Below are 26,604 nucleotides of genomic sequence, written 5' to 3'. Positions count from 1 at the left end.
ATCACCAATGTCACAGTTTACTGCCTTTTCTAAATGAAGCTACGTCATTTTTCTCTAAATATCCCCTCACAAATTACATCTCCATTTTAGGTATTCATAAATGAAGTCGTGGTCACTGGCAAAAAAAAAAAAAAAACATGCACACACAAGGTTGTCATGAATATCACAAAGTTGCTGTTACCTTTTGTTTTTACAATGTATTCAGTATGTTTAGTATCCTTACTGCAGTTTGTAAGTTAACCCAAATATGTTGTCATAAATTTTTAAGTGAAAAGCTCATTTATAAATAGAAACAAAGAAAACATAAATGTTCCACTCATCTTTTTTTAATTCAGAAAAAATAGTCTTATGTATATGTATATATGTGTGTCACTAGAGAGAGAGAGAGATGTACTGAGATTAAACAAAACACCCACATTTCTGTTTACAAAGTTGACAAAACAACTTTGACTTGCAAACGTCAACATGCTACTATGCATGTACTTATCTACAGTCTCTGCATGTAGAAAAATTCAGCTTAAAAAATTAATAAAACATTTTTTTGCAAGGGGCGAGCTTCCATGCACCCCCCCCCCCCATATGGGGGGGCCGCACCACCCACCCACACTGCTATTTATAGATACACTAACTCTGAGACTGCACACTCTTGGGGAAAGGGCATATTTCCCTACCGCGAGAATTGTGCAGTCTTGTACGCCTGTTGACCATCTTTTTAGTCAACTAATCAGATGCCAACGAACAATAAGGTTGAAAAATTTCAGTTGACTCATTTATACATGGCAATCTGCTTCTGTGCCATTCTAGCCTTGTATACTTCATGGATTGGGGGGCAGTTGTTCACACGGTCACTAAAGGAGTTAGACACGACTTGGGACATGTCGCTTTCCTACTTTGGACACAATAGAGGAGTCTTTGTGGGTTCTGTTCAACTGCAGCTTTATTATACACAAACACATCACAATAGAAGTTTACTGACTTATATACAAACTAACTACTGCAATCATACATGCTCACTCTCTGGCTGCACTCTCAGAATGGCACTAGGAATAGCACGTGCCTGGTATTTATATACATCCTCCCTCTGTGAGAAATAGATCATGCAATGTTATGAATCTATTTGGCATGCAGATATTACAAGTGATTCTTTGTCATGCAATTATACAAGACTAGGTATATATATACAATTATGTACATGTTGCTTCGTATTTCATACTGGGCCTGGATATTTTACCATATCGTGTGACATAAAACTGGGAATTAGGTTTAGCAACTGGAGCTGTCTCTACAGAATGTTCAACCTTGGAAGTATTTGGGACATCTTCAGAAATGGAAGTAGAGGTTAAAACATACTCTGGGACGGAAACAATGTTTGGTTCGCTCTGAGATCTAGAGTCTGTATCACAGGAACAATGCTGAAATTATGATTCTGGTACAGGAAGAAGATGCCTGCGATTTCTCCTGTACTTCACACCCTCAGATTCAACAAGGTAGGCTCTCGGCTTGGCACATATACCTGTAACTTGACCAATCTGGTTGAAACCTTACCTTGTTTCTATTCCCACTGTCTCTCCTTCCCTCAATGGATGAATAAATCTGCTCAGTTTATCATAACTGGACTTCTGGATAGAATGCTTCTTAAGTAATTGAGCCTTGATGGTTCTGTTGTTCTTAGCTTTAGGCCTCAATAAACTGGAACTAATAGGTAGCATCATTCTGGTTTGCCTGGGGTATGTTTCTGAGATTAAGTAAATTCAAAAAGACATTGGTATTGTCACGCTTTGACCTTTCGAGTAATTGCTTTGCACTCTGCACTGCACGCTCAGCTAACCCATTTGACTGTGGATGTTCAGGATTGCTAGTAACAAGTACAAAGTCCCATTCTCTTGTTAATTTCTGAAACAAGTGAGTAGTAAATTGAGTAACATTGTCAGAAATAACTTTGTGTGGACTACCATGAACTGAGAAATGACGTTTCAACTTGATAATAACAGTAGTGGATGTTAGGTTAGGTAGTAAATCAATCTCAAACCAATTTCAGTTAGAGTCTACCAATACTAAATAGTGTTGATTGTCCCACTTGAAGATATCAGTGGCTACTGTTGATTGTCCCACTTGAAGATATCAGTGGCTACTCTTGACCAAGGTAGTTCAGGAGCTTGACTTAGCTGAAGTGGTTCTCTTTGCTAGTACTATTGCATACTGAACAAGAAGAAAGTACTTTATCAATGTCTTTCAGTAATGAAGGCCAAAATAGTAGTTCTCTCGCTCTTTTCTTAGTGGATGCAGAACCTGGGTGACCATGATGCAAAATCTGGATATATTCTTAAAGCAGGAACAACAATTTAGGACCTTGGAAAATAATGCCATCTTCCATCGAAATTTCATCTCTGTAAGGACAATAGGTTTGCACTTCAGGTGGTACACTACATTGCTTTGATGGTCATCCAGCATTAATGTAGTGATTGAGCTTTTGCAAAATTGGATCAGTCTTTGTGTGATCTGTTAACTCGTCAAGCTTAGTGGTAGAGAAATTACGCACTGCCATCAAGTCAAAATTCTCTGCGTCAAGCTTTTCTTTTGTATTTCTTGGTGATCTGGATACGGTATCAGCCAGATAGAGTAGTTTGCCTTTCGTGTAGACCATTTTGAAGTTGTACTTTTGCAATTTGAGCATCATTCTTTGTAACCTCACTGGAGCTGAATGCACAGGCTTCTTTAGAATAGTGACTAGAGGTTGGTGGTCAGTTTCAATCTGAATAGCTTGACCATAAATATAATCATGAAACTTGGACCACGCAAATATTATTGCCAAAAGTTCTTTCTCAATTTGAGCATATTGCATTTCAGTTTGGGTATGTGTTCTAGGTGCATAGGCTACTGGTCTTCCCTCTTGAAGTATAACTGTGTTAAGACCAAATTTTGAAGCATCACAGGAAATTTCGAGTGACTGGTTTATTCACATCATAGTATCTTAATGTAGGTGGGGTGGCAATTTTCTGCTTAAGGGCTTCAAATGCCTTCTGGTGCTGTTCTAACCATGACTATGCAACATTTTTGCACATCAGTTCTCTTAAAGGTGCTGTCAACTCACTGAAGTCTAGTATAAACTTGCCTAAATAGTTGACCATGCCTAGGAAATGCTGTAGAACTTGAATATTGTCTGGTGCTGACATCTCAAGAATAGCTGCTTGCTTGGTCGTGTTTGGTCTCAAACCAATACTGGTAAATAAATGACATACATATATAACTTCTGGAAGTCTGAATTTGCACTTCAGAGGACTGAGCCAAGTTTACTTCACGTGCTCTGTCTAGAACTCTCTTTAGGTTTCTGTCATGCTCTGCTTCACCATTGCCTCCAACCAATGAATCATGTACTATTATGGCACAAAAAAATTGCTCCGTTGCATGGTGGAATTTATTCCAAATGATATCCTTAGGAATCTGTATCTGCCAAACAGGGTACCAAAAGTGGTTAGTAATGAGGATTTGCGATCAAGCATCACTTGCAAAATGAACTTTTTGCATCCAAGACAGAAAAAAACTGTGGCATTTGTTATTAGCGCTGCAACCTCTTCGACTGTATGGATTGAGTGATGCGGACTCTTCAATGCTTTGTTCAAATCTATTGGGTCAAAACATATTTTGATTTCGTCTGAGCCATTTTTGTGGGCTGCTACCATAGACGACACCCATTCACTTGGTTCTTTGACTGGACAAATTACACCTTGCTCTACCATTTTATCCAACTGAGCCTTAACTTTATCCTACACAGCTATTGGAACTCTTCTTGCTAGACTGACTACTGGAGGGACCTCTGGGTCTAACTTCATGGAATACACAAGTGGAAGTTTGCCCAACTTGTCATCGAAAATATCAGCACACTGAGAAAATGTCTTCAGAAAAATTGGAACTTCTTTGGTATAAGAAAGCAGATTCATTTTCAAACTATCTTTGAGACCCAATAAAGACTGTACTGGCCTTCGGACTACATAGAATAATAAGTTGTAATAGTTCTTGGCCAAATAACATGAAAGCATCACTGAGCCTTCGGTTTGAATTTCTTCACCTCCATAAGCAACAAGTTTTGCTTTTGCACTACTGGCCACATTGAGTTGCTCATTAGTTCTCACTTTAGCAAATGTGTCTGCTGATATACCATTACACTTTGAACCAGTGTCTACTTTAAGCTCTCTGGATTTACCATTGATCTGGACTGTACAAAATACTTGGCTTTTTGCCAATAAATTTACTGCATCAACTCTCTCACCAATTACTGATGCACCATTTACATAAAAAGTGGACTTGCAGTCTATTTGATCAACTTGCTTTTTTGTGTGACCTTTCTTTACAGCTGTGTGTAGGGTTTACTTGATTTGCAAAAGTTTTGAAAATGGTTCAATTTTTTACACTTGTGACATAGCTGACCAATTGCTAAGCATTGTTCTCTTTTAGACTCATGATTGACACCACAACTGCGACAGTTAAAAATAAAGCTGGACTTGGGTTTTGCTGATTCATGCTTGTACTGCAGTGAGCATTTTGCTGATTGGCACTTGTACTGTACAGAGTATGCTCCTTTAACTGAACTAGTCTTAGAACTTGCTGGAAAACTATGTGGTTTCCCCTGGTGAGCCAGTAGGGGCTGTGGCTGCCATGTACTTAGACCTGCTTCTGTCTGCCATGTGTTGCATGCTATCTACATTTGCTCTGGAGCCTGCTGAAACCATGCTTGTGTCACTTGCAAGCATACTTATGTGTTTTTCTGTTACTTCATGGATCTGGCAAATCTCAATGACTTTACTCAACATTAAATCACTGTCACAAAGCAAATTCTTTCTCACAGCAGGCAGCACTATTAATACCACACACGAGCCTGTCCTTTATTAACTCATCTTTTAAGTCACCAAGCCAACACATTTTGGCTTTGTTTCTCAGGTCAGTTTTATAAGCTGCAAAAGTTTTCCCTGGTTTCTGATCTCTCACATAAAACAAGTGCCTCTCTAATGTAATACTTGTCTGGGGGTTACACATTTTTCTGAACTTGCGCTTCAATTACTCAGGGTCTTCCCTTGATTCAGCCTGTACAACAATTTGACGATTTTCACCTTCTCCCTCATATACTGCTGGTACATACACAAATGAATGATCTCTTTCTATGGCCTCTGACCCAGCTAGTTTTAGCAAAATGAATGCCCTGGTGCATGCATATTTATCTGAATAAGCTGCTTGTGTAAAAATATCGTACTGTTGATCAAATATTCTCTGCAATATTCTGATCAAATACAAGTGATAAGGGCTTTCAAAATCTGTCTGCCATATTAATACATACCAGTGAAGGGTTTTGCAAATAAGCAAGAACACATACACATATGCCAGAGGTTTATGCCAATATTTGTAACTTTACCCACTAGCACAACAAGCCTCTGTGTAACTGAACTTTGTGAAATAAGTCTCTTGGGCAATGTAATACTCTTAAAATTACTGTATTGCAAGAAATCACCTCTTATCAGTGTAAGAAACATTTCAAATAACTGCACGATGTGAATGAAGTGGGCAAGAGGAGCTCAGAGTGAATAATATTTCAAAGCAATTGCACTTTGTGAATAAACTGTACACAGCACACTGGAATTTTCCCAAAATGGCGGTACCTTGCTAGGCAATTCTTTGCAATGCAAGAAACAGTCTGTAATGGCAGCACTTTGCAAACAGACACACCCAGCACAAGAAACTTTTCGAAATGGCTACACATTGACTGTACTTCAGAAAATAGTTGTACTTTGCACACAGATAAACTCTTCAGAATACATACACAGTAATAAGCACACTGTAAGCACTTTTACACACTTTGAGACACTTCAGATAACTCTATTTATGCCCTTGATGCAATACGAAGTTGTAGATATGCCAAAACACAGCTCTTGCCTTCTTTTATTTATGCTTAATGTGCCCTTTTTGGTCTTCTTATATTCATTTTGCCTGTTTAATCCCTTTTCATGCCTGTTGTACTTTTATTGTGCTCATTTTACTGTAAACATGCCCAGTTTTGCCTTAAACATGCTCGTTGTGCTTTAAACATGGTCGTTTTGTTTTAAATATACTCATTTTGCTTTTCTGATAATCATTTTGTCAAATATCTTAATTTTAAACATTTCCCTTAGTTAATTAACCTTTTGTGCCTCGCGCTTGTTTAGTAATGCTGTTTGTGCCCTTGTAATGCTCCATTTTATCTTTTTTATAAAATAAGTAGTTTGTGCGAATTCTCATTACCCTTGATTCTATTCTGGCTCTTTTTCATGTTCGTTTCTCTTAGGTTACCTTCACTGTCATCTCTGCACAGTATGGCTCCAAATGTCATTCTCTGGAATCCCGGTTCTGACAACATGTCGCTCTCCTACTGTGGACACAATAGAAGAGTCTTTGTGAATTCTCTTCAAGCAGCTTTATTATACACAAACACGTCATGATAGAAGTTAAATAGAAGTTATGTTCTTACCATAACGTTCCATGTTAGTTGTCTTCTTCTCGCCTTCTTCTTGCTGGATGGGTTCGGAGCCGACCTCAGCTCCGACTCGGCCACTCTAAAAGCTCGAGAGTTGGTTCCACCGGCTCGAGGCTCTCCTTATATCCCACAATGCTAGGTGAGAGTTACCTCAGATCTCGTTTGTAAGCTAACCCCAGCTTATAATAGTAACAGAATAACTATAAACAGAGTCCACCTCTAACAACAGGGAGAAGAAGGGTGACCTACATCCTGATTCGGGAAATATGCAAAGTAGCATATGCCTAAGTAAAGAGGTGGTAGAAAGAGAGGTCACAAACACAACTCCTCTAGGTCTGTCCAGGCCAGGGGGAAGGAGGGTGGGACGCAAGAAGAAGGCGAGAAGAAGACCACTAACATGGAACGTTATGGTAAGAACATAACTTCTATATGTTAAGTTGTCTATCTCGCCTTCATTCTTGCTGGATGGGACCGTGTCCCTAGCACCTTGTCCCGGGTGGCCTAACGGAACAGACTCCTGAGAACAGTGGAACCAAAGTTAGCTCTATGCCTAGAAGCTAAATCCAACTTATAATGAGAAATGAAAGTGTGAGGAGTAGCCCAAGTAGCCGCTGCACAAATGGTGTCAATAGGCAGTCTGTCTTGGAAGGCTATGGAAGTAGCCAAAGCTCTGGTGGAATGGGCCTTAGGTTTGTTAGGCAGCTTTTGGTGTCTAATTTCATAAACAAGGGAAATCAGAGATGTCAGCCATCTAGATAATGATACCTTTGAAACTGAAAGTCCCTTTCTGCCTTCTGCATAGGAGACAAACAGCTGGTCAGATTTTCTGAATTGTTTTGTTCTATCCAAATAGTACCTTAACTGACGATGAACATCTAGCCAGTGTAATTTTTGTTCAGACCTATTGGAATATTCTGGAAAAAACACGGGGAGGTCAATGGTTTGATTTAGATTAGACGTCGAGGCTACCTTAGGCAAAAAGGACGGGTTGGTTCGTAAGGATACCCTGTCCTTATGGAACAACAGATAAGGAGGTCGACAGCTGAGTGCATGAAGTTCCGAAACTCTTCTAGCTGAAGTAATAGCTACCAGAAAGAGAGTTTTCCATGATAGCAATTTTAAAGAACAGGAGGCTGCAGGTTCGAAAGGGGGAAGAATCAAAGAAGTAAGAACTAAATTTAGGTCCCATGGAGGAGGAGGATTTCTTATAGGAGGTCTGAGAAGAAAAACTCCTCGTAAAAAAGCCTTGCAAAGCTTGTGGGACATTAAGGCAGACTCAGAAATACCCACATGAAAGTTAGAAATAGCTGCCAATTGAACTTTAAGAGTAGAAGGAGATGAACCTGCATGGAAGAGTTCAGCTAGAAATTCAAGGACTATTTGGATGGAAGCAGTGAAAGGATCTATGTCCCTTCCTTGAGCCCAATATGTGAAGCGTTTCCACTTACTCAAATAAATCTTCCGAGTGGAAGATTTATGGGAAGCTATCAAAATATCTCGAACGGAGTGAGATAATTGAGGAAGCCTGGCTAAGGTTGGAACTGGAGGAACCAAGCAGTGAGGTTCAGAGAGGGAGGGAGCGATGAAACTGACCCGACTGATGGATCAAAAGATCTGGAACTAGGTCCAGGTGCCAAGGTCGCTCAATAGAAATTGATGTAGAAAGGGGAACCACACCTGTCGAGGCCAGTAAGGAGCAATGAGGATCAACGAGGCCTTCTGAGCGATAGCTTTCTGTATCACTTGAGAGATTAGTGGGAAGGAGGAAATGCATACAGAAGTCCCGGGGCCAAACTTGGACTAGAGCGCTCTGCTGGGTTGGCCTGGTAAAGGAATAGAGTGAAAAATCTCTGCACTTGCTGTTTTGGGGAGTAGCAAAAAGATCGCAGCAAGGCTGACCCCACTTGAGAAAAATTTCTCTCACAACAGAGTCCTTCAGAGACCACTCGTGAGGCATGAGGATAGCTCTGCTCAACTTGTCCATAATTTGATTGGACTTCCGGGATGTGCGTTGCTATCAGAAACGCTGAGAAGAAATCGCACATTGCCACAATCTGAGTGCTTCTCGACACAGGGGGTAGGACCTGGTTCCGCCTTGTTTGTTGATGTACCACACTACAGACATATTGTCTGTCTGGATTGCAATCGTTCCCAAAGGAAGAGAGTCTTGAAGGGCTTGCAACGCTAAAAGCACTGCTCTCATCTCCAGAACATTTATGTGCAAGTGGCATTCGTCTGGTTGCCATGTGCCCTGGACTGTCCTGCCCTGATAATGCCCCCCCCACCCGATCAGGGAGGCGTCCGTTGTCAGAGTAGCAACCGGAGGGGGAGGAACAAAGGGTCTTCCCAGCAAGAGCTGAGGGGAAGACATCCACCACATGAGATGATTTCTGCACGTCTGCGTGATCATAATGGTGTGGGACATTGGAAGTTGCTGGTATGACCATTGTGTAAAGAGCATCCATTGAAGGATTCTCATGTGGAATCTGGCTAATGGAAGCAGAGGTATGGCCGCCGCCATAATTCCCAACACTTTCAGAACTAACCTGGCTTTGATTCTGTTGTTGTTGAAAAGGAGTGAGACCAGTTTGTGTATGTCTGTTATTCTCTGATCTGTTAGTCTCGCAGACATGTCTACTGTGTCTAGATTTGCGCCTATGAAGGTAGTAGTACGACAAGGCGACAAAACAGACTTTTCGCAATTTATTGAAATGCCTAACTTTTGACAAATGCGAAAAGTGTAATCCCTGGCCATCAGAAGGAGATGCTTGGTGGGAGCTGTGAGGAGCCAGTCGTCCAAATATGGAAACACCTGGAATCCTTGTCGTCTCAGGTGAGAAGCTACCACTGCCATGCATTTGGTAAACACCCGGGGGGCAGTGGTGAGACCAAAGGGCAGGGCCCTGAACTGAAAATGACTGGTTCCCAGCCTGAAGCGGAGGAATCTTCTGGAGCATCTGTTCATTTTTATGTGATAGTACGCATCCTGAAGGTCTATAGAGCACATCCAGTTTCCTTTTCCCAATAGGGAAGGATGGACTGCAGCGTGACCATCCGAAATCTTGTTTTCTTGACTGATCTGTTCAAGATACTGAGATCAAAATTGGTCTCCAGTCCCCTGTTTTCTTTGGAACTAAAAGAACCTTGAGTAGATTCCGGATCCTTGCTGGTCTGCTGGAACTGGCTGAATTGCTCTTTTCGCAAGCAGCTTTGAAATTTCCAAAACCGCTAGATCCCTTTGAGCGGGTGGAACATCTGGAAGGGATTTTTTTGTTGGTTTGGAATGCGAAGAAAGGAATAGAATAGCCTTGTAATGACGGACTGTACCCATTTGTCTTGAGTCAGGGATAGCCAGGCTTCGGGGTACAGTGACAATCTTCCCCCGACTGCCTCCGAAGGTGGGCAGTCGGGCAACACCTCAGGGATGCTGAAAGGGCTTATCAGAGAAAGCTTCTCGATTGCCCTGGTTCTCATGGAGCCCCTGCCACAAGGGCGTCTACCATTGTTATTCCGCCTCTGCCTCTGGCGGGAACCGACTCTGTCGTCAGGTGAAGTCCCTTGAGATTGTTTACGGAACCACATTTTCCCACTTTTCTGGCCTTTGGGGTAAGGCCTAGAAGGAGTAGAAAACGGACTCCGGCGGCAGAAAGAGTCTTGCCATCAGTCTCGCACCTAGTCAAGGTTTCTTTCACTTGAGGACCAAAGAGATGATCCATCAACGGGAATTAGTGAAAGACGTCTTGAAGGGTCCAAAATTGCATAGCCGCATCCAGGCATGCCTACGTAAGGCCACACCTGTACCTGCGGCCCTGCTCGCTCCATCAGCCGCATAAGAAAGGAGGCGCATGGAGGAGTTGGCTATGGAGTTCAGGGTAGCCAGCTGAGTGTTCATCTTATCTTGAAAACCCGCAGCTGTAGGGTCCTTCAACATGTGACTCGCTTCTTTAATCAAGTCCCTTTGAAGACGAGTAAAATGGCACAGGTAGTTCAGCGAACGCATAGCAAATGTCGCTGACGAGAACATCCGCTTCCATTACCTGTCCATGGTCCTAGATTCCTTGTTAGGTGGATGGACAGGTACTGAAGGATCAGCTAGTTCCTTCTTAGTGGCAGCAGCAACCACCATAGCATCCACAGAAACTCCTTTTGTCAAGAACTGTTTGTCTGTTGGTGCGTTATGAATTTTGAGGGTCTCCTGGGAGTGGGGTCCACTGAATCAGGAGCCGTCCATGCCTTTTAGCTACCACCTGCATGAGGGGGTCAAAGGGAGACACCCAGGAGGTGGAAGGCGAGAGCCAAACGCCTCAAGGTACACAGATTCATCCTCCGAAGGGTTGAGGGCTGGCCAATTTCCCTCTGTTTGAGGATTTCTAGAATGTCTGCAAAGAGACATCTTCAGAAGGGGAACGGGGAACCCTCGAATCCTCTAAATCTGTGTCAGATGTGATGGACTCAGGTGAGTCAATGTGTTTCCTCTTACACTTCCTCTTCGAGGGGCTCTTCTGCCAAATCAGGAGAGGCCTCGGAAGAGGATGAGATCCCACAGGGGTTCCTGAGGAGCTGGCTCTCTACGGTCCGGGATGAGGGAGTGAGTCGACTTGACCTGAGGCACCGTGAGGGAGGGGCGGACGGAGCCGACTGTGGAGTAGAGCCAGGCTCTAACACACTCCGCATGACCTCGAGCACCCCTGTCAGGCAGAGCCAGAGGTCCCCGCTCCGAAGCTGAGAACCTCCCTCGGCACCGACAGTGATGGCTCCGAGGCCGATGTCGGAGCCAAACTCACCAGCCGAAGCTCCGAGAGGAAGAGCGGGTCGGACAAGGGTCCGATGCCACTCACCCCTCGGAGCCGGCGAGGGAAGTCCGGCGCCGAGATTCCTCGAAAGAAGAAATCGGAGCCGACGGCGGGCCGAAGACATCTGTATCGGCTCAGGCGCTGCCACAGTCTCGGTTCAACGCCCGCCCGAGCTCAACGGAGTCGGAGGAGGAACATATTGATGGACAGGGGCAGGCATCGACTGATGAGTCGGGCTCTGAAGCATTTGGGCCAGTGCCTCGGACTTTAGAAGTCGACTCACTACCCTCTGAAGGTCATGATCCGACAGCCTCGATGACCTAGAGGAGTGAGATTTATGGCTCCGTTCAGACAGCAGAGGAGATGCTGGAGCCGAATGAACGGAGCCAAGGGATGGTGACCTAGATCTCTTCCTAGATGTCGGCTCCGAAGGTCTGGTCGGAGCCGACAAGGGATTCTAATACCTCGGCTCCAGCCGAGCCGAGGAACGACAGAAGCTGTAGACTCATCGGCTCCAGCCGGAGCCGATGCAGGCATAGGTTTAGTAGTCTTAGGTCTCGGCTCAGTAGCTGGAGCCGAGGACCTAGGAGCCTTGGAGGGCTTCCCAGAGACAGAAAGGGAATCCTCAGGCTTAAGTAGACCCCTTAGGATCAACTTGTTCTTTCTTTCCTGCAGGACCCTGGGACTGAAGCCGTGGCATACAGCACAGGAGTCCTGCAGGTGCAAAGGCCCCAGGCAGTAGACACAAGAAGTGTGACCGTCTGTCAGAGACATTTTTTGACAGCACGCATCACACTTCTTGAAGCCTGAGACCTTTGTGTCTTTAGACATCCTGAACAAGAAAGTGTAACCACACACACTCAGTCAGACACACTGATTACACTTTAAAACTCAAAAATAAAACAACTATCAAAAGTTTTATTTAAGAAAATCAACACACACACACCACTAGGGAATGGGGGAAAGGCCAGAAGGCCCGAGGGAGAACTTTTAAGTTCTTGTGGAATTTTATGAAAAAAGGGGTAGAATTCCACTAAACTAAGGGAAAATGTAGTTAAAATTAACAATAAAGGGGTTTAAGAATCCTAACTTACTGAAAAGTTTACTTACCAAGAAGCCGGTAGAAAACCAACACCTCGATCGCTGTAGCGGCAAACGAGATCTGAGGTAACTCTCGCCTAGCATTGTGGGATATAAGGGGAGCCTCGAGCCGGTGGAACCAACTCTCGAGCTTTTAGAGTGGCCGAGTCGGAGCCGAGGTCGGCTCCGAACCCATCCAGCAAGAATGAAGGCGAGATAGACAACTTAACATCTGACTTTATCTTAAGTAACATATATACAAACTAACTGCTGCAGTCATACATGCTTACTCTCTGGCTGCACTCTCAAAATGGCACTAGGAATAGCACCTGCCTGGTATTTATATGTGCACATTCAGTCCTTGATATGCTTCTTAAAGACACAGCACCTACTCTCTGCTCTACAGGAGGCATGCATGGATTGATTCTAATGCACTCTGAATTGTCTAGTACCATATCTGTGTCGCATTACCATCTTTTTTTTACTGGGGACACAGTCCTAACATTATTTAGTCTGTTTATGGGTAAAAGCTCTGCCATTTGCTAAAGTTCACCATACAGAGTTGGACATCATTAACACTTTTTTCTCAAGCAGCTTGTCTGTTCAGCCTCATAAGTCATATCTTTTGATGTTATCTAATTGATTTGATCCATTGTAGCACACTCTGAGCAGTCTAATTTAAACATAGCTGTCTTTATCACATCCTCATGTTATTTTGTGCACTATTCTACTTACTGAATTGCAGTTGTCACATGTTACTGTTTATTCCTCTCATGAAATGTTCATATATTCATTTTTTCCTTACTTTTCTTCTCATAATTTCCCACTACTCTCTCTCACCCCTCACTCTTCTCATCAGTATCTATACTTACATCTCTCACAAAACTGCCCCTCCCTGAACCACATTTTTGCCCAATGCCATATTTCCAGTTGTATCTTTTGCCCCTCTATTACCTTTTCTTATCCTCTAATCTGTCCTCCTTTGCCCACTCCTCTGTTATGCATACTGTTTAGTGTCCCCAGTCTGTCTTCCTCTTAGTTTCTGTCTGTTCTAATCTCACTCCCCCTCACGTTCTTACTCTTCTCCCACGTATCCTACTCTCAGGGTCATAAAGCAAAAACCAAACTGCAGGGAACAAACAAAAAGGCAACGTGGTATACCAGACCTTCCCAATTTATTGCTAGCGCCTTCGGGCGTAACAATGTACGACCTTCTTCAGACAAAAACCAATTCAAGAAAAAAACTTTCTTGGTTTAAATAAACCACCAACAGTGACATCATCAGAACATCAATTCATAATTAAAGAAGCATTACACATAACTAAAACATAATTTGTGTATGTATATATATATATATATATATATATATATATATATATATATATATATATGGATTTACTTCATAACACTGAAACTTCAAAATACTGAAAATGACAAAACGTCATAATACTGAAGACCAAAATACTGAAAGCTCAAAATACTGAATACTCAAAATACTGAAACTCAAAATACTGAAAACACATTTTATGCGTAAACTCAGCAAACAACATAAATCATAACAATTTCTACCAAATATGCAGGGGCAAGCCCCTGCACTACACCCTGCTAATTATATATATCTACTCCAAGATTGCACTTAACTACTATGTGCAATCTTGGAGTTGATATATTTAATTAGCAGGGTAGGGTGCAGGGGCTTGCCTGCATATATTTGGTAGAAATTGTTATGATTTATGTTGTTCTGAGTTTACATAATATGTGTTTCATTTTGAGTTTCAATATTTGAGTATTCAGTGAAAGGTAAATTAAAAATGCTGGTTACTGCCACAGCACGCTTGCTTATAAAATAATAAGTAAATGGATAAATAACTCAAGCAAGCGTTAACAGAGTGAGAAATAACCTTCTATGTGTAAAAATCCAAGTAATCCGGTCTTCTGAGACAAATAATTCAGTTTATTACACAGATAAACCACGATAAGCTCTTTCACTAACTAGTAGCTTCTTCAGATCACAAACAGGAAGCACAGGAACCATGTGCTTTAAATATCTGCATGTTAATTAATCAACCAACTTTTAAAGCAGAAGCCATAAAACCTAAAACTAAATATATAAACATAAAATCATCTCAAGATGCAACAGAAATAAACAATGGTGTATGCATATTACTTTTAAAAAATTAAAATAACTTCATTCCATAAGAAACAATAAAAATTGAAGTAAATATAAGAACATGTTGTGAGCAGCATACTATCAAGTCTGAAAGTGTATACAGCCTAATACATAACTGCATGTGATAGTCATATTATTAATAATACGAGGCAACTTAGAAACTATACATAGTAGATGCCATCAAAACATGAAACCATATACAAGTCGAAAGAACTATTATCAACCAAAGTGATACTTGGTATAATAAGGTCAGTGCATAAACAAAGATGTATATCTGCATATGTATAAAAATGTGTATATAAATGTAGTGTCTTAATAAATATATGTATCTAAATATAAAAGAATGAATGAATGTGTACAAAAATATAAATAAATAAATGAATAAATAAATAAGTTATTGTCTAAAAATGAAGCTAAAACCATTAACATTAACAGTATTACAATATAAAATGAATAAATTACCCAAAAATTTGATATATGTATGTGTATATATATATATATATGTGTGGGAACAAATATCAGAGCACATTGAATTCTTAAAAATTGCTAATGAATATGTTGACTCTGACACTATATCTGCTGATATTTGTCCTTCTACTAACTTAGCTGCTAGTAATGAGGAAATAGCAACTAGCAATGACTCTATAGATGTTATACATATAACGCATAACAGTATGAATGAAAATGTAAATTTATATCCTACTGTGAATGTTGTTAAGAATAGACTGCTGAATGATCAAGAGCAGGTTGTTAGATCTAAAACAAATGAATTTAAAAAGGAGCAGCTTTAAATCTTTCCTTCCCTTTAGCAATGCCAGGAGAAGAACTTAAGCAGAACACGCTCGAACAGTCGAGGGCAAAAAGGAAATTTTCAGGAGCCACTCACCAATACAACGCTAAAGAAAATGTGGACAAATCACAACAAAATTTAGTTTTTAATTTGTCCAGTGTTCCGCTGTCACAGCATGACATTAATTTATTAGTCAAAGGACTAAGTTTCATTCCTCATAGCAATAGTATGCTAGATGAAACCATCATAGATGTTAGAATGTTTTGCAGAAATGTTATGCTCAAGTACATTTATAATGATACTTCTATTAATAAGATTGATAGTGAATTAACTACTGGCAATGATAAATTTGTGTTTAAGAATCTGAGTGACTATACACCAGTAAATCATCCATTAATTGAAGCATATTTACGCACTACAGAAGATGAGATTTATAAGTATTTTCATAAAAGAGACTGAACAATTCTAATTTTATGTTTAATAATAATCTGTCATACCACGAAAGAAAGAGCCTTCATAACTTAAGAAATGATTTAAATATAACAATTAGGCCAGCAGATAAAGGCTCTGGCATAGTGGTACTTGATACCATAGATTATCAGAATGAAATGTATAATATGTTAAGTGATGTGTTTTATACAAGAATTGATTTTACTAAGGTCCATGAAATGTGTGCATATGTACATGATATTTTAACAGATATTTATAGAAGTAATTTAATAAATAGAAATGAGTTCAATTATTTATATATTAAGATGCCTACCATCCCAGTTATACATGGAATACCCAAAATACACAAAAGCATTACCAAGCCACCCATGAGACCAATAGTCTCAGGGCAAGGATGGGTTACGGAGCACTTGTCAGTTTTATTGAGAAACATTTAAGGTGTATTTTAAACAATAATGAATTTGTATTGTGTGATTCTAAACAGTTTTTAACAGATTTGTACTATATTAATAATCAAATGGATACTATCCAAAATCTGATTTTAGTAACTTTTGATATACAATCATTGTTTACAGTCATCCCTAATGATCTTGGTCTAACTTATGTTAGTAAATATCTTACAGAACATAGTACCTATGGCAATGTTTTAATTGACTTGTTGGTACATTTCCTTGAGCTAGTGCTGGAAAATAATGTGTTTATGTTTATTGATAATATTTATCAGCAATTAGACGGCGTAGCTATGGGCACTCCTTGTGCCAACAGCTACACCAATATGTTCCTAGCTTACTGGGAAGAACAGTTATTATTCAAAGAATACATGTTTAAGAAATATGTAAGATTTTATAGACGTTTTGTGGATGACGTGTTTATTCTATGGGATGGTAATATAGAAGAATTGCTTAGTTTCAATATGGTTTTGAATAACATTACACCATGTTTGAAATTTACAATGAAATATTCATTATTGAAAATTGAATTTTTAGATTTATATGTCGAAAAACTCGAATTTGGAATGTTTAACACTGGGATTTTTAGGAAACCCTGTTATAGGAACACTTTACTATTCAGAACTAGTATGCATCCTCAGTATGTTTTCAGTAACATAGTCAAAGGACAGACCCTACGAATGTCTAGGTTGAATTCCAATGACAAAGGCTTTATGGCAGACTTATATGACTTGGGAGAGAAGTTTGCTGAGAGAGGTTATAATTCTGGAGGTAGATTTACAATTTGATAATGCTCTAAGTTTACGTTCGACATCATGTACCCCATATTTTGGGCCCAAGCCTATAGTAATGAATGATGTCAAAGAAGTCACAAATGCAAAAGTTAGGTTTCTGACTTCATATACAGCAGATAATAAACAAATTAGAGAGATCATCTCCAAAATTGGAACATACTACAAACTGATGTCATATTGACAAACATTGTAGGTGATTCTCCGTCCTTTACCTATAGGAATAAGAAGAATCTTAAAAGATTGCTTTGTTATCCACCAAACAAGAATACGCACCGAGTCTTAGTTATGGAACCACACCTTGTGGACAATGCAACTTTGCTCCTCAATAGATTCTAGCATAGTATTTATACATCCAGATACACAGAGGAAATATATACCGAGCCAATGCCAACTGTATGACACCTGATGTCATATACCTTGCTGTATGTGAACTGTGTTCATGTTTCTATGTTGGTAAAGCGAATAGGGTATTAAGAGACAGAATAAGCGAACACTGTTATAATATAAAGAAAGGTAATCTGCAGAATGCATTGGCCAAGCATGTGACACAAACAAGTCCTGAACACAAGTTCATGTTTAGGGTGCTGGAGAAAATGAATGTTAATGTAAGAGGAGGTGACATCATGAATCATACCGAAGATAGAGAAAGTAGGTGGATTATTTTGCTGAGAGCTGATAAAGGTCATGGTTTAAATGAAAGGGCATCTATCAGACCACACCTAAAGAAACGTAGGCACACTAACTTCTGAAATTTTTAAGAATTCAATGTGCTCTGATATTTGTTCCCACACATATATATATACACATACATTTATCACATTGTTGGGTAATTTATTCATTTTATATTGTAATACTGTTAATGTTAATGGTTTTAGCTTCATTTTTAGACAATAACTTATTTATTTATTCATTTATTTATTTATATTTTTGTACACATTCATTCATTCTTTTATATTTAGATACATATATTTATTAAGACACTACATTTATATACACATTTTTATACATATGCAGATATACATCTTTGTTTATGCACTGACCTTATTATACCAAGTATCACTTTGGTTGATAATAGTTCTTCGACTTGTATATGGTTTCATGTTTTGATGGCATCTACTATGTATAGTTTCTAAGTTGCCTCGTATTATTAATAATATGACTATCACATGCAGTTATGTATTAGGCTGTATACACTTTGACTTGATAGTATGCTGCTCACAACATGTTCTTATATTTACTTCAATTTTATTGTTTCTTATGGAATGAAGTTATTTTAATTTTTAAAAGTAATATGCATACACCATTGTTTATTTCTGTTGCATCTTGAGATGATTTTATGTTTATATATTTAGTTTTTAGGTTTTATGGCGCTTCTGCTTTAAAAGTTGGTTGATTAATTAACATGCAGATATTTAAAGCACATGGTTCCTGTGCTTCCTGTTTGTGATCTGAAGAAGCTACTAGTTAGTGAAAGCGCTTATCGTGGTTTATCTGTGTAATAAACTGAATTATTTGTCTCAGAAGACCGGATTACTTGGATTTTTACACATAGAAGGTTATTTCTCACTCTGTCAACGCTTGCTTGAGTTATTTATCCATTTTGAGTATTCAGTATTTTGAGCCTTCAGTATTTTGGTTTCAGTATTTTGAGTTTCAGTATTTTGATATTTCAATGTTATGAAGTGAATCCATATATATATATATATATATATATATATATATATATATATATATATAAACATATATATGTATATATTATGTTTATATAAACACCCTCTCTAAAACATATAAAAATGCATTTAACTACAGTATGAAAATCTTAAACCTGTCTCCAAGACAAGGTAAAAGTGAGTTCTTAACAAGTTAATGTCTTTCCAAGGATTTTAATCTTAATAAACATTTTAAGGAACATGTCTCATTTAAACCTGGGTACATATAAGCATTGGTTAGGACTTGCCACCATGATTCAATGTGCTCCAATAATAATTTGCATGGCCCACCTCTAATGCTTTCTTTAACCTGCTCTATCACAAGAAATAAGAAGGAATGCCCAGGAAATTCAGTTACATGCTTTGCTAGTGCATTATTACAATCTTGCTTATGTATGCTGTACTGATGTTCATAAATTTGTTGCTTCAATTGTTTTTCGGTTTTTCCTATATAAAACCGTGGACAGCTTTGGCACTCAGCTAAATAAACCACTCCTGGGCTGTTGCAATTATATCTACCACTAATGGAATAGGTAAAAGTTCTTATTGTAAACCTGATTGAAGTTTTAATAAACTTGCAATAACTGCAACATCCACATTTTAACATACCCCCAGTTCTATGATTACTATGCAAATCTCTCTGAAAATATTTTTAATATTAAAGCCTCTTTTATAAATTATTTTAGGTGCTTCTGGGACTTTGTCTCTAATTTGGGCAACATCAATAAGCACAACCCAATTTGTACATAAAATATTTGCTGTTTGTTTTGCATCAATTGAAAATGAAGTACTAAAGGTAATTTAAAGTTAACATAATTTTTATCAGTTTGAACACTGTTAGGTAGTGTTAAATTGTCTAGCCCTTCCTCTTCTGCTTGTGTAAGACTGCACAATATAGGTCTAAACCAACCTGATATACGCTTGTGGGAACCTCAGATATCAGTTCATCAATTAATTTTAATGCGTATCCACAAGCTAGGAACATTTCTTTAAGCAAAAGACATTCATCTGAAAAATCTTGTTCTAGTGTGGTGATACGGGCTGCCCGTACAAGTTGTCCCTTTACAACACACCACTTTTGGTAGTATGGATGAGTACTTTCGAAATGCAAAAAAAAAGTTCAAGTATGTAGGTTTGCGATATATTCTTGCAGTGTAACATTGATTAACCGTGTCTTAGGTTAATAACACATCCAAAAATGCGATAAATTCACTATTAAATTCAAATGTGAATTTCAAAAAGCTGGTCATCTCTGACAGTATCTGAACAAATTTGGAAGCATGAGTTTCATCACCATTAAACACAACAAATATGTCATCTAGATAGCGTGTATACCATACAACATGCTATTTAAAATAGTCATGGCAAAATAACATTTCATTTTCCCAGTATGCCATGACACAGTTCGAAAAGCCCCCCCCCCCACAGGAGGAGCCCATAGCTATCCCTGATTTTTGAAGGTATATATCACCCCCCAAATAAGCTATAGTTATTAGTCAGAATAATATCTAGCAGATATTCAGTCAGGTTTATCTCATCTCCTGCAACACCTAGTTTATATAAGAATTCTCGGGTCCACATAATTCCTAAAGTTTGTTGGATAACTGTATATAGATGCCGGACATCTGTAGTTAAAAAATTGTATTCAGCATTGAAGTCCAGGTCATTCATATTTTTAAGGAAATCCCACGAGTCACGACAAATTTGTGACTGACCCTTAAGATGCTTATTGAATTTAGCATCAACTATTTTAGAACATCCATATGTAATACTGTTATGGCCATCAATAATAGGCCGAAGCGGTGGGTTATTTAAGTTCTTATGTAACTTAGGGAGCCCAAATAAGGTGGGTGTAACTGGAGATGGTATAGTCAGGTAGTTATATGTATCTATAGCTACCATACAATCAATAAATAGGTCATTTAATAATGCCATAATACGTTGGTGAGCTCCATGAAGTTGATTAACAGATGCTTTTTCATAATTTTCGGAGCTCAAGATATTTAACATTCTATTAGAATAATCTTCTTCAGTCATTAACACCATGCCACCACCTTTATCTGGCTTGAGAATTTTAATATTAAAATTTCTCAAAACATCAAGAGCATTCAGCTGGTTCTCTAACATAGTATTCTTAATGGCTCTATTGTTGTGAGGTTGCCCCCTGCATAACATTCCTCAAGTCAAGTTCACACAGCTTTTCAAACAACAACAGTGAGTTGTGAAGGGGGGGGTGTTAAATATACTAGAAATATGATGGTTAGCAATAGGATGAATGGTATTACCTAATAATATGCTTAAATTCAGTTTACGAACAAACAGCTTTAAGTCTAACAAGGTATTAGCAAGGCTCATATACTTGGGAGGCACAAACGACAGTCCCATAGCTAAAATGTCTATAACTTAATTAGGTACATCAAAGTCAGAGAAATTATAGATATTAAAGTCAAGAATTCGAGGGTAGAGTGCATCACCACCAGTAGCAGTAGAACTTAGCAAAGGCACAGATATCATCTCCGGCATCTGTTTTTCTTCTTGTTGAGACGAGAAGTGTTGTTGAAGCCACCCGATCTCAAATTGTTCACATTCGTTCTGAAAACCCAAAGTGTGGGAATCACGAGAATTAGTCCCTTGTTGGTTTAAAATGCGTTGACTGCATCTGGGAGAAAGAGCAGTTGCAGATTCTGGTGTAAGGGCTAGACAATTTAACATTGCCTAACAGTGTTCAAACTGATAAAAATGATGTTAACTTTACATTAACTTTCAGTAGTTCATTTTCACTTGCTGCAAAACAAATAGTGAATATTTTATGTAAAAATTGGGCTGTCCTTATTGATGATGCCCAAATCAGAGACAAAGTCCCAGAAGCACCTAAAATAATTTATAAAAGAGGCTTTAATCTTAAAAATGTTATCGACTTACATAGTAATCATAGAACTGGGGATAAATTAAAATGTGGATGTTGCAATTATTTCAAGTTTATTAAAACTTCAATCAGGTTTACAATAAGAAATTTTGCCTATTCCATTAGTGGTAAATATAATTGCAACAACCCAGGAGTGGTTTATTTAGCTGAGTGCCAAAGCTGTCCACGGTTTTATATAGGAAAAACCAAAAGACAATTGAAGCAACGAATTTATGAACATCAGTACAGCATACATAAGCAAGACTGTAATAATGCACTAGCAAAGCGTGTAATTGAATTTCCTGGGCATTCCTTCTTATTTTTTGTGCTAGAGCAGGTTAAAGAAAGCATTAGAGGTGGGCCATGGCAATTTGTTATTGGAGCAAAGAGAATTATGGTGGCAAGTCCTAACCAATGCTTATATCTACCTAGGTTTAAATGACTCATGTTCCTTAAAATGTTTATTAAGATTAAAATCTTTGGAAAAATGTTAACTTCTTCAGAACTCACTTTTACTTTGTCTTGGAGACAGGTTTAAGATTTTCATACTGTAGTTAAATGTATTTTTATATGTTTTAGAGAGGGTGTTTACATAACAATATATTCTTCAGACAAAAAACATGAAAGAAAAAACTTTCTTGGTTTAAATAAATCACCAACAGTGACATCATCAGATCATCAATTCATAATTAAAGAAACATTATACATGAACTTCGACCAAGTGAGCTTTCAGCCAAGTGAGCTTTCAGTGAAATGCAATGCCTGGTATCATTTTCGACTAAGCGTAATTCGATCAAATGTATACATATACATGTTTCTTTAATTATGAATTGATGATCTGATGATGACACTGTTGGTGATTGGATACTGCTGTACGTCTTGTATTCATGTTGATTGTTTTTCTTCTACTCTAGTTCCTCTTAAACTCCATTGGCCTTGCTAGGTCACTTCCTAGACTGTCTAGCACTGATCTGTATATATTAATAATAACTGCAGCTATGTTTGTCTCCTCTCTAGTATCTGTGTTAACACATTATATTGTGTCGTGCTTGTCTATACTAAACCTCAGAATTTATACTGATGCATGTTTGTAGGTTATCTTGTAATTAATACATTGGGGTTTGTGGAGCTTTTGCCTTTGGGTCTCAGTGAAAATGGCACTTGAGCTGACATCCTGGTTAGTTAAACAAAAATTTTATTTTTTTTGGGCAGGATATACTATCCCAGCAAAGACATTATTACTTATGTTGAAAGAAGATGATGAATTCTCAAAGTGTGATGAGAAGAAAACTACCACAAAACAGAAAGATAATCTACAAAATTACCACAGTAAGTAATCATGTTATTAGTTATGCCTTTTGTGTAAATGCTTCTTACTGATGTTTTAAAGTTTTGAGAAAATATGTCTAGCTGGATACTATAGGAAAGTAGCCATAATTTAGATAAGTGTAAGTAAATAAATCTCAAAGAGCAGTTTGAGTGTAAATAGGCTTGTCACATTGACAGTGACATTGAAGTTGAGAGCTAGAACTATGGACAACATGGACATTATAGAGAAGACCACTTTTTTTTTTAGTTTGAGTAAATACAGTACATTGTAAAGTGTGATACTGCAGGACATATGGAAGCGTACCAAAGACATGTTGCAAGTGGATTGGACACGCTAAAATTGGCCCTAGGCGTGAGTGCGTGTGTGTGCCTTCTGTGGAAGGTTGGGTGCTGGGCTGGCAACTCGACACCGTAAAACTCGACTGCCAGTCATGAGCAGGCAAGGTGATCCACTGCAGCGACCCCTAACTGGAAAAAGCCAAAAGAGAGAAATGTATAGTGCAGGCAAAATGCAAAGTAATTTTCTTACTAATTCTAGATAAAATTACAAAGTATGTTGTCTACCAGTTAACATACTATCACTAAGAGATTAATTAAATTTTAATTTACTAGTATCCAGATAAATCCAAGTGTTTCAAATATACTAGTCACACAACTGAGCTATAACAGCTAGGAAGATGGGAGGCTTAACCTAAAGTAATGTTATGCAGATACTTTTTTGTAATAGTGAGTATTGAAGTTGCATATTGTGCAAAGGTAAAGAAGATATTGCAGTGACAGAAAGAGACAAACGCAAATATCCTAATGGGGTGTAGAGGCACAGAGAGCCATGTTGTACAGTCTGAGGTCATAAATGATACCAGAGTTAGTAAATTAGTAGGGCTATTTAAAACAAATAGAAAGTGTGTGCATAAAGTAGGTTGGCGGGTGAACATAGGCAGAAATAAAATGGCTTAAGCAACGATGTGTATAGTAGACGTATGAAAGTTGCTGAAGCAGCAGATGTAAGACAGGAGTGAGTATAGGCTGAGAGAAATTCTTGTGCAGTCTGTTAAGCAGGTAACGTACAACTGTTCGACTAGAGAGATAAAACAGTACATTATAAAATTCAATAATCAAAGAGACGGAGGGAAATGAGAACACATTTGGGACCACATCATGAAGTAGGTGTCTCAGATTAGCTGAAGTAGTAAATAGAAATGGTCCAGTGTAAGGAAGGTAGACAGCACAGACAGAAATTTGAACATGGAGGAAGGTGAAAAGGGGTCCAGATGGTGGTATCATAAACTTGAGAGGCAGCAGTGGGAATGTGTAAGTGACTGAAGTAAACTAAACAGCTACATGATCAAGTTAATACACATATAACACATTCTGATTCATCATTTAACAGTGGAGTTATAAACAGCAGAAGAAATATTATTACAGAAAAAAATCCAGAACTTTCTAAGTGGTGAACATTACATGCATGCTGTAGTGGTGAAACTGTCTAAAGCACTTGTTTTTTCATTCTCATTAAGTATTAATAATCTGTTTTTAGGTATCAGAAGCACAGAATGCAAAGTGAATTACAGTCGACAGCCTTCACTTGGGATACCCCAGTTACATCGCCCTGTGGAAAACCTGCAGCAGTGTATTCAGCATGTGAAGGACCATAAAAGGCTTCATTATACGTCTGTACATCAGCTTCAATCAGGGGATAACTGCAGCAGGATCCCTGAATGTGAAAATGTAATCCCACAGATTCAACATCCAGCAGAGAACCTGCAGCAGTGTACACAGTCTGTAAAGGGATATGACAAGCTTCAGGTAACTCCTGTATCAACGCTTCACTTAGCGCATAACAGCAGCAAGAGCTCTGACTGTGAAAAACGTCAGAAAGCTGACACAGAGAAGGAACTATATAAATGTGCTGTTTGCAGTAAGGGATTCACACGTCTTAGTCATCTTAGAAATCACTATGCCATTCACACTGAAGAGAAACCGTATAAATGTACCGAGTGCGGTAAGGGATATGTGCAAAAGAGTGAGCTACGAAAACATCAAATGGTTCACACCGGGGAAAGACCGTACAAATGTACTGAGTGCAGTAAGTGTTTTACACGCAGCAATCATTTGAGATGCCACCTTACAATTCACACAGGTGAGAAGCCATATAAATGTACCGAGTGCACTAAGTGTTTTAAAAGCAGAGATCGTTTGATGTACCATCAGGCCACTCACACTGGCATCAAGCCATATAAGTGTGCCAAATGTAGTCAGTGTTTCGCACAAAGGTGGTGTCTAAAAAAACATGAAAGGATACACACAGGTGAGAAACCTTACAAATGTGATGAATGCAAGAAGTGTTTTACACAGCAGACAAGCCTAAAATTCCATAAAGCCATTCATTCAGGGAAGAAGCCATACAAATGTGATGAATGCAGTAAGTGTTACCTACAAAAGAGTGAGCTACGAATACATCAAATGGTACACTCTGGGGAAAGACCATATAAATGTACTGAATGCAGTAAAAGTTTTACACGCAGCAATCATTTGAAGTACCATCAAACTACTCACAAAAGCGAGAAGCCATATAAATGTGACGAATGCAGTAAGTGTTATGTGCAAAAGAGCGAGCTACGAAAACACCAAATGATTCACACCGGGGAAAGACCATATAAATGTACCGAGTGCAGTAAGTGTTTTACACGCAGCAATCATTTAAAGTACCATCTGACCACGCACACAGGTGAAAAACCGTATAAGTGTACTGAGTGCAGTAAGTGTTTTAAAAGCAGAGATCAAATGATATACCATCAGGCCGCACACACTGGCGAGAAGCCATATAAATGTGCTGAATGTAGTCAGTGCTTTGCACAAAGGTGGTATCTCAAAAAACATGAAAAGATACACAAAGGTGAGAAACCTTATAAATGTGATGATTGCAGCAAGTGTTTTATACAAAAAACAAAACTGAAACTCCATCAGGCCGTTCATTCAGGGCAAAGGCCATATAAGTGCACTGAGTGCAGTAAGTCTTATGTGCAAAAGAGTGAGCTGCAAAAACACCAAATGGTTCACACTGGCGAAGGACCATATAAATGTACTGTATGCAGTAAGTGTTTTACACGCAGCAATCATTTAAAGTACCATGAGACAACACATACGGGTGAAAAACCTTATAAATGTACTAAGTGCATTAAGTGTTTTAAAAGCAAAGAGCAACTGATATACCATCAGGCTACTCACACTGGTGACTAGTAGTCCATAGAAATCACAAAAATTGATGGGCCAAAAAGAGCCATAAAGATGACAGAGTGGACTGTTGAGGATAAGAAAGAAATTATGTATTGTTACTATTATGCAAGAAGCCCAGAATTTCCAGACAGAAGATATACAAAAAGATTAAGAGAGAAATTAGAGGAAAGAAAAATACTTGCACAAGAAAAACTGTCAAAAGCTTCAACTGCAAATTTGTGTTTGTAAATACAACAGCTTTATGAAAAACATTATGTAGACCAAGATACCTTGAGTTGTTTAGAAAAAGAAGTGACTGAGGAAGTACAAAAATATAAAGAACAAGAATCTAGAGATTTTTGAAAGGTATAAAAAAGAAGTATGGACATGGGGAAAGAAAGGAAGATCTGATATGGTATG

At 38.7% G+C, this 26,604-nt stretch overlaps 1 protein-coding gene across 1 annotated transcript in view; it reads left to right on the top strand.

Annotated features, from left to right (window-relative positions):
* Positions 1 to 26,354, top strand: part of LOC122813845 (zinc finger protein 708-like) — a 72,837-nt gene extending 46,483 nt beyond the window's left edge. Inside the window, exons 5-6 of the mRNA XM_044086381.1 lie at positions 22,852 to 22,968; positions 24,506 to 26,354. Of these exons, the coding sequence (XP_043942316.1) occupies positions 22,852 to 22,968; positions 24,506 to 26,208 (1,820 nt within the window). The 3' untranslated portion in view covers positions 26,209 to 26,354. The remainder of the gene's footprint in view (positions 1 to 22,851; positions 22,969 to 24,505) is intronic.
* Positions 26,355 to 26,604: the final 250 nt, after the last annotated feature.

Source organism: Protopterus annectens, chromosome 10.part0 (genome assembly GCF_019279795.1).
Source record: "Protopterus annectens isolate FY-2018-M chromosome 10.part0, PAN1.0, whole genome shotgun sequence".
NCBI lineage: Eukaryota > Metazoa > Chordata > Ceratodontiformes > Protopteridae > Protopterus > Protopterus annectens.
The sequence above is the reverse complement of the archived record's forward strand: the minus strand, read 5'-3'. Positions and strand labels throughout refer to the sequence as shown.